Source organism: Larus michahellis, chromosome 1, assembly GCF_964199755.1.
Source record: "Larus michahellis chromosome 1, bLarMic1.1, whole genome shotgun sequence".
In the NCBI taxonomy this organism is placed as follows: Eukaryota; Metazoa; Chordata; class Aves; order Charadriiformes; family Laridae; genus Larus; species Larus michahellis.
In genome coordinates, this window is record NC_133896.1 from 199,594,472 (window position 1) to 199,607,790 (window position 13,319).

Sequence of the window (13,319 nt, forward strand, 5' to 3'; positions counted from 1 at the left end):
TTTGTGCAGACCATGCTAGTTCCCTTTTCCTCCTCGAGTAGACACAGTCCCGCACTGCAAACCCAGTCCCTGTCCGGAGGTGACTGCAGCAGGTCCTCTCTCACCAGCAGACCGAGCGCTCACACAGCACGGGAAAACTCCCTCAGCCCACGACGACAGGTGCAGCAGGGTATTCCCATGGCATCGCGCAAACTTCGTTTGGATTTTTTTTTGAGCCTGCCTCTTCAGCTTGGCAGCGCCGCTTGCTCTTCCCCTCATCAATACCCAGAGAAATTACGCAGACTGCCAGCACGTGAAAGCAGAAACTATAACTGCTTCGAAAATAAGAATTGAGGTGAGACAGCAAAAAGTCAGCTGCACCAAATTTACCCGAGAAAATATGTTTTTGTAGAAGTGTGAGCAAAGGGCTAAAGAACCAGGCGAGGACTGAGCAGCTGGAGCGGAGGCAGCTGCTCGGCTTGGCGGAGACATCCTCCAACAGAAGGAAGACCCCCAGGGAGGCCCCTCTTCTCCCCGTCCCACAGCCGTTTCCTTCAGGCTCAGGTCTTGGGCCCTCGCTTTTGAAGAAGTGGTTTCACTGTGGGCAGTGACGCGCACCCTTAAGGCACCACCTGCACGGCTCGGTTTCACTTGCCGGGTCTGGGGGACTGCAGGGCATCACCAGCCATGGCAGCGAGCTGGCCCCACAGCCGCCCCGCTGGAAGCCCGTTTCAGCTAGCAGGTAAGGTCTCCTCCTGTCACTCCTCAGACCTTTTCCTCTCCATTTCACAGTCTGTCACTGCACCCTTCACATCTTTCCTTTCTTTCTCCTTTGATTTCTTACCCATTAATTTTCTCCCATATCTTTTATTTTCTGTCCCACCTTTCTTCTCTCTTCTGGGGATGCTTTTCTCTCTCCCATCATCCTACTCTCTCCCAGCCCAGCCTGCCCTTTGCTCTCACTGCACCTGATATATTTCATGCTCAAGGCAAAAAATATTTAAATACACTGATTTTTTGTTTTCTTTTTCCTCATGTAAATGTGTTTCCTGGTGTTAATGCTAGCTTGACCTCATCACTTTAAACAACCTATCCGCAATTTCCCAGGTAAATAATCTGTGAATTGGATAGCTTGGTAGAGTGAAACACAACAATGCATCTGTATCTTAGCAGGTTTTGTTGTTGTTCTTCAATGATCTAAATAGAAAAAGGCATTATATTAATATCTAGAAAGTGCTTTTGTTTTGTTAGAGTGAAGAGTTTTGGATGTTAAAGCTTGATTTCCTCCACTGAAAATCATCCCAATGTTTTAACTGTTAAGAGAAAAGGAAATAACATTTTCTTCCACCTCAAATGCCTGAAACAGTTTTTCTCTGGCTCTAAAATAAATGGCTCATCCTGTCAAACATGATCTTGCTGATTCCAAATCCAGGGCTGAAACAGAAAGAGAGTCTGTTTTTTTCTGATTGAAGCTGTTCTGAAGCATGCCTGGGAAAGTTATTTAAGAATCTGTGGTCCGTTTTCAGCTCCGTACACAGGGATAATAATATTTACTTCAAAGAGCAATTGTTAGATATTATTCATTCATGGTTGAAAGTCTACGTGAGCTATTTGAAAAGAAGGTGGAGTAAAAATGAAAATGAGTATTTTATGATCTACTGCTTTGCATGACTGCTGATACTACTACTAAGCAAACCCTGTCAAAGAGGGATTTCTGTGTTTTCTTCTTGACTGAGCTTTGCTAGTCTTGCGGACTGTGTAACAAAGTAAATAAAAATGATTAGCATCTGGGTTGTTGACGGTGCCCAAAGGTGCCTGTGAGGGATAGACTTCAGCGCAGCCAAGGGACGGTTCTGCAGAGAGAGAGCAAAAGGGAGGGGAGCCCAAGGTGTGATTATCCTCCAGGAGGACTGGCGTTCCTTCTGTTGAGATATTATTTAGTCAAGACGAGGTATATAGGGAGGAAGCATTACTTCTTGCAAGGCCAGCTGATATAGGGGGAAAAAACCAAATGCTTTTGGATGCACAAACCAGCTAGGATTTGAAGGGTCAGATGCATAGCTGACAACAGAAATCCTGAGAACTTCTAGCTCTTTACATCTCTCTCTAGCAGCTCACTCTTTAAAAGCAATTTTGATGTAAAAAATAGTAAGCATTTCGTGAATTATATGTAATTTCTTAAAAATGCTTGTGTTCCCTTTTAGAATCTATCTGTTGTTGAGAGATAAAACCTAGTAATAAGTTGTGCAGACACACAGATGGTATTCAGAATCACCAGAAACTGCAACACTTAACCAGCAAAGAAAAGCTAAACTGTAATAACACCTAGAGGAGACTCTCCACAATTTCTGTAGACTTAAGGCACCAGGTCTGTCTTTAAATTATAGGCAAAAGTTGCAGGAAAGAAAAAGCCTCTTGCCTGTGTTATTTGCTGGAAATAAATGCTCCCTAGCAGCAAGGAATGTAATCCCAAGAACTTTAGAAAAAAGTATATACAATATATATGTAAATACAGCTATATACATTAAAAGCACTATTCTAGTTTCTCATGTTCTGAGATTTTTCTGGTCATCCTAAACAAGAGCTTGTGGTTAAAGAGAACATTATCTAGCATACACTTAATCTTGCTGTAGTGGATGGGGCGGGAGGGTGGATGGGGCCTGGGAACTGAGGCAGTAGTATAGTTTCGTGTTTTACAAATTGGAGAATTTTGTGACAAACAGAGACTTGCGGTGACCTTTCTCATCAGAGGAAGTTTTCCATCAACAACTGCCCTTGCTCCCTTTATTTTTGTTGCACCCTCTCTTACTAAGAGCTGTTAATGGGATTACACGCAGTTTCGGGGCACCTGAGAGAAATGAAGCTGTGAGATGCTGACTGAGATCTCCCTGTGGCTGGCAAATGGGAGGAAATTTTATATGAGCAAGGATTGTTAACTCAGGCCCTGACAAGATCTGGATTAGATTGTGGTGTGTCTGATTGCACAAAACTATAGGACAATACTGTTGAAAAAACCCTCATAGAACACACAGGTGTCCATTACATTCCTGTGACGGAGACCCAGGAAAATAGGAGATGGGCCATCTTCTTGCTTTGCAAGAAGAACCCCAGAAATGCTTGGGACCTGGCTGTCTGCAGCATCTGTCCATCTCCCAGCAACACACAGGTTTCTCTCTGACAAATCAGCTGACAAACATTCCAGAGCAAGTTCAGGCACCGAGCCCTGCCACTGGCAGGAAGGTGAAATCAATGAGCACCCCAGGGGGAATCGAGTTTGATCCTGACTACAGTCTCTTTCCCAAAACATGCAAAAACCTGGGTGCACACTGGCTGTGAATACTGGATAAGACCAGTACACGGTCTGCTTACTCAGGGAAGCAGTCGTGCCTAGGAGAACATATTTTCATGGTCATCCATCACCATGTATTTCATGGATCAGATAAGGTGTCACTTCTGATGTGAAGATTCCTGAAGGTGAAAGGATTGTGCAGAAAAGGGTTATTTTCCAATGGAAGTAAATACAATTTAAGACCATGAGTGTTTTATTTCTTTTGAGGTTTGGCCCCATTTGCTCTTCCCCGCTTTTTCTCCAGAAAATTCCTCAGGTTACTCATATTTCAAGCTACTGAGAATCTGGAAGATGCTCAGAGCGCAGCCCGACTGCCGGGGCCACCCTACGTCTCTGCCCCACGGTGCAGGGTGCATGCTGCTGTGAGTGCTCAGCGGCAGCAGGTTTGTCAGCGGAGCAGAGCTGTGGGCATCCTGTCCTTCTGCAGCATTCCCTTCGAGAGCCTGTCCCATAATGACACCAAAATAATACACACAGGACACCTCTTCTTCACAGGTTTCTGAAAACGTGACTTTCAAAAGACCTGAACCTTCATGGCATAAACTCAGCCACGTTTCAGATTCTGCTCTGTTATCTGAGAAGCTGTTTTGGGTCATTGCGTTGAGTTAGGTTTTCTGAAAATCTTCACGGAGATGTTTGCTGTGAAAGGCAGGGATGAAAAAGTCCAGCAAACAGCAGTGGAAATGAAATTGGAGACTAAGACATTTATGGAACAAAAAGGTGGAAGAGCAGGAATGGATGACCGATGAAGGCAGAAAGTAATTTCAGTTTTTTATAGTAACACTAGAAAAGGACAAGGACTGTTTAATCCCAGTGATCACATACTTTTAAAAGGAAAAGAGGTATCAAAAAATCAGTTCAGAGCCGACAAACAGCAGCATTTCTCAAATGGGCAGAAAGACCTTATGTCCCATATGGCTTAACCTTATTGCTGTTAATAAAAATACTTTTAAGAAGATGCTATAGGACTCTAAACTGAAACTTGTTGCAAAATGCTTCCTTAAGGAATCTGTAACCCCTCAAACACAAATAATACCCTAAAAGTCACTGGTGTGTTTGAAGGATAGGCTCTTCTTTTCTCCTCTATATTTCATGAGAGACAAAATAACAACAAAGCTAGACAGATAGCTGGATAAACATTGTGTGCCTATTTCCCATCCAAACAAAGGAATGGCTCCCTAATTTTTCTAAGATGTTTCCTTAAAAACTGCTGAAACAACTGAACAGCGTAAACAGACAGAAAAGATAGCTTATCACCTGGATATTTGGCTCTGTTACTGTTGTAAAAGTAAGACATTATTTACTCCTTTCTTTGTAGTCTAGGCTTAATTGTGTAGATAAGATGTCTAATGGGTGAGATACAAGGGCTGGTTTGAAAAGTGCTTTATTGTTATAACATGCTCTTTAAGGAGTATGTTGGATTTTACATTTGTACAACTGCTTGGGAATTGCAATTATTTTTAAACCCTGACATCATAATGATACAAATAAGAACAACTAATAGGTTTTTTTGTTCATTATTACCAAATTTGATACCAAATACCAACTATCATTTTTATCACATACCTTGGATTCATTTTTAGCCTTTCATATTTTGTAGCAAAACCATTCTCTCCCACTCTCCCTCTTTCTGTCCATCCTTGCCCCATAGACAATGCAGTCCTGTGTTCCCTCCTCACCCCCTTTTTCAGGAAAGGAGGGGCAATATACTATAGTCAGTTGTGGAAACCATTGTTTTCATTTAAAAGGGAAGTTTTACAATACTAGGATGACAAGTAGTATCATTTCATTATCTACCATCTTTTGTTTTCATTTCTCTTTCCGGCAGATCCTTTTCTCCTTGTTGATGAGATGCCAGGAATCTCATGCCTTTACCTTTACATACGTAAATAAAGCAGCCCTTGCTTGCAAGAAGTTAATAATTCCACTAATGTCAGTAGAAGTGCTAGAGTGTGTCATGTAATGAGGCTGGAGTACTTAAACACAGAGCAGTTTAAAAAAAAAAAAAGAGTTAAAGTGAGCTTGCTTATGTCATTAGATGAGACATATCTGCTTGCATTGCTTCAAGGTTGTCTATCTAGCTTTTTAATGGCACAAAAGTGTCATCCCCATGAGCAAACATCCTCTAGAGAACAGTCAAGAATAAGGACAGACCAATGCCACTTTCTGATCATGGGGGACCTCTGTGGTGGCATCACAGCAGCACTTCTTTGCCCATAGAATTGTTCCTTTGTTCACAGAATCACAAAAAGCTTGAGATGGGAACAGACCTCTACATGTCATCTGGTCCAACCTCCCTGCTCAAGCAGGGCCAGCTAGAGCTAGCTGTGCAGGACCCTGTCCAGGCAGCTTTTGAATATCTCTGAGGGTGGAGACCATTGCCCGTTGCCTCTGGGCAAACTGTGGCAGTGTTCAGTCACCCACATGGTGAAAAAGTTTGTGCCTGTTGCCTCTGGTCCTGACATTGGGCACCACTGAAAAGAGCCTGGCTCCATCCTCTTTGCATCCTCCCTTCAGGTATCTATGTGTACACATTGATGAGATCTCCCTGAGCCTTCGCTTCTGCAGGCTGAACAGCCTCAGCTTTCTCTCCCTTTCGTCATAGGAAAGATGCTCCAGTCCCTTCCTCATCTTTGTGGCCCTGTGCTGGACTTTCTCCAGTAAGTCCATGTCTCTCTTATACTGAGGAGTCCACAGCTGGACACAGGACTCCAGGTGTGTCCTTGCCAGTGCTGAGTAGAGGGGAAGGACCTTTACCTGCTGGCAAAACACCCAGGATACCATTGTTCACCATACTTAGTGGAGTGGAAATGTCTGCCTGATGTGGGAGCCAAGAAGCAGCTCCCTTGAGAGGATGAAAGAAGTGGGCAAGCAGAAGAAGAACCAGCCACAACATAGGCTCTTCCTCAGAAAGGGAGGAAGTAGCCTTTTCAGCCACTTTTCAGCCACTTCCCCAAAAGAGGTGTCCTCAGGAGTCCCAGTTATTCTTTGTAAACTGGATCGCAGGTGGCTGGAATGGCACAAGGGCAGCAGGGATTTCAGTGAGCTCCCTCCAAGCACCAGCCTGAGCTGAAAAGTCACCATGGGATCATGGTACAGGGGACCTTTGGAAGGGCTGTCATTCATTCACGCAAAGTCTCACGCAAAGCAGACAAAATGAATAATAACAAGCAAAATAACAGATCGGCTGTTTTGAGCTGTGCCTTTTATCTCAGACTCACAGGGAAGGTAGATGGAGAGTTATCTTAGTGAAATGAAAGACAAATAAGGGTTTGAATACAACCCTGCAGCCCTTCCTCACCCAAACCCAGGTAAACAAAACCAGAAGAGGCAGGACAGAGAGATAAAATGGAGGTAAATGTCTTGCTTCAGCCTTCAGCATTTGCTTCGTGCTAAGCAGATGATTTTGTTTTTCTTTTCAGATAAAAACCATGAGTTATTGGCATAGACTGAGAACTCAAAAAGGTGATTTCAAAGCAAATCTATAAATTAAGGAGTGACAGGGTGCCAGGGCCAGTTTGTATTTAGCAAAGAAGCCTGCAACAGCTAAAGGGGTTGAGCTGCTCATAAATTTACACAATCCCTCACTAACAGCAACTCATTCCCGGAGGAACAGCAAGTCTTCTGTACTCAGGAGGGCAGGTATATGATTTGAAAGTCTGAAAAATGATAGGAATTTATAAATAAGTCAAAGGAGGAGTGTAAAATATATCCCCAGTGTGATTCCTGATTTGAAACCTTCAGCCATCTCAATTATTCTGCCTTAAAAATCTCTATGAAATTTATAAGCTGGCTGCAGTGAGCCACAGGCAGAGCTGATGACTTTCCTCCTCTAAGAAGAAAGGTACTACTTACAATTGAAAGATGTAATTGTATCCAAAAGATGAAGTTTGCTGAAATCTGTGCCAAAAATATGTGTGGACATAACAAGACAGAGAACAAATTCTTGGAAATAGTGTCCAAGTCATTAGATATACAAAAAAAATGTGAAAGAGTAAATTCCTTGCAGCTGTTTTCATCTGGGACCTGAAAATGGAGGTTGAGAAAAAGATGAGGAAAATGAAAACTATAGAAAATTAATTCATGGATAGAATCTTCCCTGCTGCACATGGCAAACTCTGTTGGAGTAGGCAGGTCTTGGCGGTGATGTTCCTGAGGCAGATTGAGCAAACCTCTTCTTTCTTTATCATATGTTGAAAGGAGAACTTTTAGATTCAGGCATAGATTAAATTTGGAAGTTAACTTCTTAGGCAGAGGCAATGTAGTTTTACTACAAAAGCTGATGTGAAGTGAGTAGGTTATCAAACAGCAGAGCCCTTTGCTGGCACTTGTACTGGATGAATTAGATAGAAATGGTTATTCAATGTGACAACAAGTTCTGGTTTAATATCTCTTCAGAAGAAACACAACCTACTTGAAGAAGTTCTGCTGAGTAGTAACTTTTAACTGTATACGCATGAGTTGTTCTTGTGCAAAAAATACCTTTTTTTAAATTTTTTTTTTCTTTTTTTTCAAAATTGTAGAACTGAGTCCGAATCCTATCTGAGCCATGCAAGGATAGCCATGGGATCTCCCCAGAGTCAGTATTTCTAAGCTTTCTGTCTTTTAACAGAAAATCAGAAAGTGTTTGCTGGAGAGCCTGTGAAAGAAAAAAAGAGAAAAAAAAAAAAAAAGTCAGTTATCCGTCATCAATGATTTCATTAATGTAGGAACGAATTTAGCGGGATTTTTTTGTTTCACGTTTCATTCCCTAAGAATAAAAAAACGGCAGGGCAGGTCCTTCGCCAGCGAGCAGGACCCGAGCTGGTCGGGCTCGTTACCAGTGACCCTGCGCGTCAGGCGGGAGGGACCGGTGTCTTCTCACGCCGGCTCCCGAGGAGCAGAGCGCGCCGGGGCTGCGCGGGGCTGCGCGGAGATGCGCGGAGATGCGCGGGGCGGCAGCGCCCCCTGGCGGCCGCCTCCTGCCGCCGCTCCCCACCGGTGCGTCGGTGTTCGCAGGGGAGAACAGAGCCCCGGGAAGAAACGTGGTGCAACGGCAGGGCCTGAGCGGCTCTGGGTGGTACACATGGAGGGGAGGAATTGCGGATCCAGGAGGAAAAATGATCCAGGTGGAGGGTGGCAGACAATGGCAAACAAAACCGGTGACAGTAGCATTCCAGGACGCTGTATAATGTCAGTGTTGTTTCTCTTTATTAGTTTTTGGGTCAGTACACAGAGCCTAATTAAGCACTTTCCGAAACCGCACGGCCTCCCCTACTTCCCTCTTCTCACTGCTTTCCTGCGCAGTGATTCAAGTCTAGAGATTCTGGGTTCCTTTCCACTAAACCCTCCTGAAGAGCTTCCACGCTCTTTTTTTCATCTCAAATCTCGTTCATGCTTGAACATGACTGTAAATAATTACAGCAGTTCACGTGATGTTTGTTGTAATTAACTGGAAAGACCAGATAAATGACTGGTCCTGAACTAGATGTACCCCAGCTAGTGTTACAACAACTAGTCGCAATTAGCATGAGCTGCGACAGAGGCGTCTTGTCACCCACCTTGCTTTTTAAACCTTGTTCTAACATGGTTATTGTTCTGCAATATGGAGCAACACCTCTGGCCCCATCATCATGTGAGAATGAATTCACAGGCTGCAGATTTTGGAAGCTGGGAGTTATTTAAGCTGAAAGGGTGAAGACATGAAGGAAGGAAGGCATGCTTAAAAGATGAGGAAAGAGAAAAGTTCAATGGGAGAGAAATAAGATATGAGTAAAAGGTAGGAATTAATTTAAGATCAGTTCTTGCTGCATAGCCTGCATCCCTTTGATTTTTGCCATATTTATGTTGGGTAAAATTCTCACTTTAGGATCTACCGCTTTGGGGGTGATGTTGAGAAAAAGGCAGACACATACAAAGGCATGTTTTTTTCAGAGTTAATGCCTGAGTATTAGGCTCATCCATGTCACCACTTTTACAGATTTTTGGTAATTTTTTGAAACCTTACATTTCTGGCAGCACATGACTGTGGGAGAACTAGAGCTTTGCTGGAAAAAAAAAAAAAAAAAGAGTTCTTCTACATTCCCTGATCATGAGGACAATTCGGGAAAGTTGATCCAGAGAGTCTCACCCAGAGAAAACAGTCAGAAGCTAAATAAGAAGTAAAACATAGTTTGCTCTATGTAAGTCTCCTGAGCTGCAAAGTGGAGTGGAAGATTGTAATATACCTAAGAAAAGCCCGACTGCTATTTAAAATACTAAGCACTCTGAGCTGAACACAAACAAAAGATGTGTTCCTTGGTGTGAAGAGAAAGGTTTTCTCTCCATCCTTCCCAGTGTTCCAGCTCCTTAGCTATTCTCTTTCTCCTAAACTCAGACTTTCAACATATTTTGGAGTGGCTTTCCCAGTTTTCCAAAGGCTACTTTAGTCATCCTCCATTTGAAAATAAAATTTCATAAGCATTTCTATTAGATCAACCATCTGGTAGCTGAACTTGCTTAAACACAGCTTCTTGGTTTGATATCTCTCAGGTAGATTCAGGCTTTTCTTCTCAGAACTGTTACATCTAAGCCCGCTTTTGGACTTTACAAGCATTTTCCCATGCATGTGCCTACACATCTTGATGAAATCCTGACTCAGTTTATGGCAACTAGAGGTTTGTCTGACTTCAGTGAGAACAGGATTTCTACTACTGCATTTATTTTTTGTATAACCTATAAAAAGATACTGAAGATGGAAAGCAGGCATAAACAAACATGGTTCAGAGGCAGCGATTTATTTCCATTCCAGCGTCACTACATTTCAGCAATACACAGTATGATTACGCACGTTACGTATTTGATGTTCCTTGCCGAGTGCTCTCAGTCTGTGCAGTTGTTACTTTGGGCTTTCGGGAGGATGACTGACTTGTAGACCATAACAGCAGTCCCTGAACAGACCAGCTAGAAGCTGAAAGATCAAGATAGTGAATCAGAGCATTGCCATTTTCCCAGTATTTCTTTTCTTGATTCTGCTTCTGCTGAAAGGTTTGTTCATGCTCTCATTTTCTATTTTGTCAACGTAATGTATTTCTCAAAGACCTACACAAGTTTAGGTCTCATCTCATGTAAATACTTCTGACTAGCACATCACTTGTTTTTTCTCACTGCAAAGCATCTGCTATCATCTCAGGTTCCAAATATCCTTTCTTACCCTAAAAACCTGCCTGGATTTCACAGGAATAAAGGCAGAGGAGAGCACTGACAAGCTCTAGCAGTTAATGGATCCTGTACATGAGGGTGTCAGGTTGCGCTCTACTGCCTCTTCCAGAATATACTCCCACATACCGTTCCTTAACAGATGCAGTTCCAGTTCATCAGACACCTTGTTTGCATGTTGCGCTCACAGTCTGGTTGCTACATCTGTCTGCTTCTGCCTAACTCTTAGCTGCAAATCTTTTCCCTGTTGGTGTTTAAATACGTCTTTCCCTTTTCAACTGCGGCATTAGGCATCCTGCTAACAAGGCGATGTGAGTGGAGTAAAGCCAGGGATAAATTGGCTCAGCTTGTACAATCAGAAGCTAAAACTATTGGCAGAATGCTCAACAGGCCAAATGAGTTGAACTTTTGAGGTCGTATTTTCTGGTGTGTCTTGGAAATCAGTGGATGTAGGTGGGTGCCCTTCCACTAAGCCCCTGGCCGTGAGGCTATCGGATGGCTCTAGTTTGAAAAGGGTGAAAGGTAAAGCAGGCAATAAACAAACAGAAGTGGAGAAAGGTGAGCAGCGAAGGATTCGGTGAAAGGCTAGTGAGAGGGCTGGAAACCTGGCTTGCATCGAAGGGGAGGAATTCAGGATGCTTGGTATAGATACATAATGCATACCTGCCTTTTAGCTGCCCTCTGGCACTCACTGTCTCAAAAAGTGCAAATATTTTTTTTTATAGCCGATGGAAGGAGACACATGTCTCCACAAAGAAGTCCTGTTCGCCTTTCTTAGGGATCACAGACAGACGGACAGGATCTTCCTCAGAGCTCTGCAAAAGGAGACCGTTGCCTGTTCACACTGTGGAAAGGTGGCACCCAAAATGAAGAGTGTGTTAGATGCGTGAATGAGAAGCACTCAGTCTTAATCCATATTTGCCAAGAGGGCAGAGAAGAGGTTGCCAAAGTGTTGCCAGCTTAGAGGTCGGGCAGCTCCAGAAGGCACAAACGTCAAAGAGGAGATGGCAGCAACTCTTACTCATTTCTTCCTTCTTCCAATTTTGCTCTTTCCAACAACTGCAGAAATAGTATCATTATTTTCATCCTTCAAGCATTTCATGATGTATTTACCTTTTTTCCCCCTTTCAACTCTGCACCTTGGTTTATGTCCAACTGTCTTGGGAGCTGAGGGGGAACCAAAAAAAAAAGGAAAGCAAAAAACCAAGAACCGAGGGCAAAAATTCACCAGGCCGCCAGGAGAGAGATGTTATTTTATGATTCAGTGCTTATTTGTACTGTTGAGAACTGGCTTTAGAGACTTAATGGAAATCAGACACGTTTCACCCAGCCAGTTGGGCAGTCTTACTTCTCTTTTTCTTGTTTATGTGCAGTGGTGGAGGCATGCCTACTATACAGCTCCTTGAAGGCTAAAAGGTGACTTTTCAAGCTACTGTCCCTGCAGAAAGCCTCATATGAAGCATTTCAGAGAGATGAGGCAACATAAACTTTTCCGTACTGTTTCCTTACGCATAAGGTGAATGACATTTGCTCCTCCTGCCGGGGCTGGCAGCTGGAGAGTGAGCTGCCCTGGCTGTATGGAATTCTGGGGCACCACAGAGCCAGGGAGGTGTGGAGGAGGAAAAGGGCAGAATAAAGCCACTGGCTTTCTGCATCTGCTTTCCTCAAAAGTGTGGGAATTGCTGCTTTGTTTGCTTCCCAGAGGGGAAAGAGCATAAGACTGAGAGTGGCAGCTCAAGGGAAGAGGCGTCTAACCTGGCCCTCACTTGCAAGCTGCTGGGGTGCACGAATCCACATGAGGGAGGCTCAGGAGAGTCTCCAGTATGTCAGATCAAATACAGCCTGTCCTGGAGAGGAGGGAAAGGGAAGACTAGATCTTGGGCCCTTGGGTGAGCTGAGCATGGGCCCTAAAGGCAAGTGGGGGACTTTATTTTGCCATTGCTCTGTGCAGGAGTGAGGGGTGTCTGGGGAGTGTTTCTGACCTGGGCACCTGCTTAGTGCCAATGGGAGGGATGGTGCAAGATCATCCTCCAGCTCACGATGGGCAGACGCTGGCCTGCGGCTGCAGGCTTTGGTGCTGCAGGGCCCTTCCAGAGACACTGATGCAGGAGTGAGCTGCGAGAGGGAGCCTGTGTTTTGTAATGTGGTTTCTAAAGGAGCTTCCATAACACGTAAAAGCTTTTGTCTTTAGACATTTTCTGCAATGTTATGGAACATACTTATAATTATGATGTATGTGTGCTTTTGAAAGCTTCTCTGAATAGTCCATGCATTCACTTCCAATACACAAACACATGATATATCTGCTTATTCCTTTTGCCTTCTTTTTTCAAAAGATGTAATCTTTCTACAGGTTTGTTGTATTTTATTTTTATTAAAATTATTATCCCTGACCAGAGAGGTAGACATGATTACATTTTTTTTCTATTTCTGTTTTACAGTTCTTGTTATGACAGCAGTTACTTTCACTTCTGCAATGAATCAAAATACATCTGATATTATGTGTATGTTTATCAGTCAGAAGAACGAAGGTTCAGGAACACCGGAGGCATCGGTATCTCCTAAGGTAATATAACAGAGAACAAGTTGCTTATGAAATATTCCTGTCTGTTACAGAAATACCTTCCCAGAATCTTACAACATCCTAAACCTTTAGGCTGGGGGGATGTCACTGTCAAAATTAAGAGAGTTAGGCCAAATGTGACTACAGAAGGTTAAATGGAAATGCATATCACAATTCATACTTTGAAACTGTAAATAGATAAGCACCAGTTTTCTGTAAAACCGATGTTTTAATTACTGCCTTGATGCTGTC

At 43.3% G+C, this 13,319-nt stretch overlaps 1 protein-coding gene across 1 annotated transcript in view; it reads left to right on the plus strand.

The window, feature by feature from the left end:
• Window positions 1-643: 643 nt before the first annotated feature.
• The window catches only part of FLT3 (fms related receptor tyrosine kinase 3), a 43,385-nt gene continuing 30,709 nt past the window's right edge, over window positions 644-13,319 (plus strand). The window contains exons 1-2 of the mRNA XM_074568616.1: window positions 644-721; window positions 12,946-13,070. Coding sequence (XP_074424717.1) covers window positions 667-721; window positions 12,946-13,070 — 180 coding nt within the window. The 5' untranslated portion in view covers window positions 644-666. The remainder of the gene's footprint in view (window positions 722-12,945; window positions 13,071-13,319) is intronic.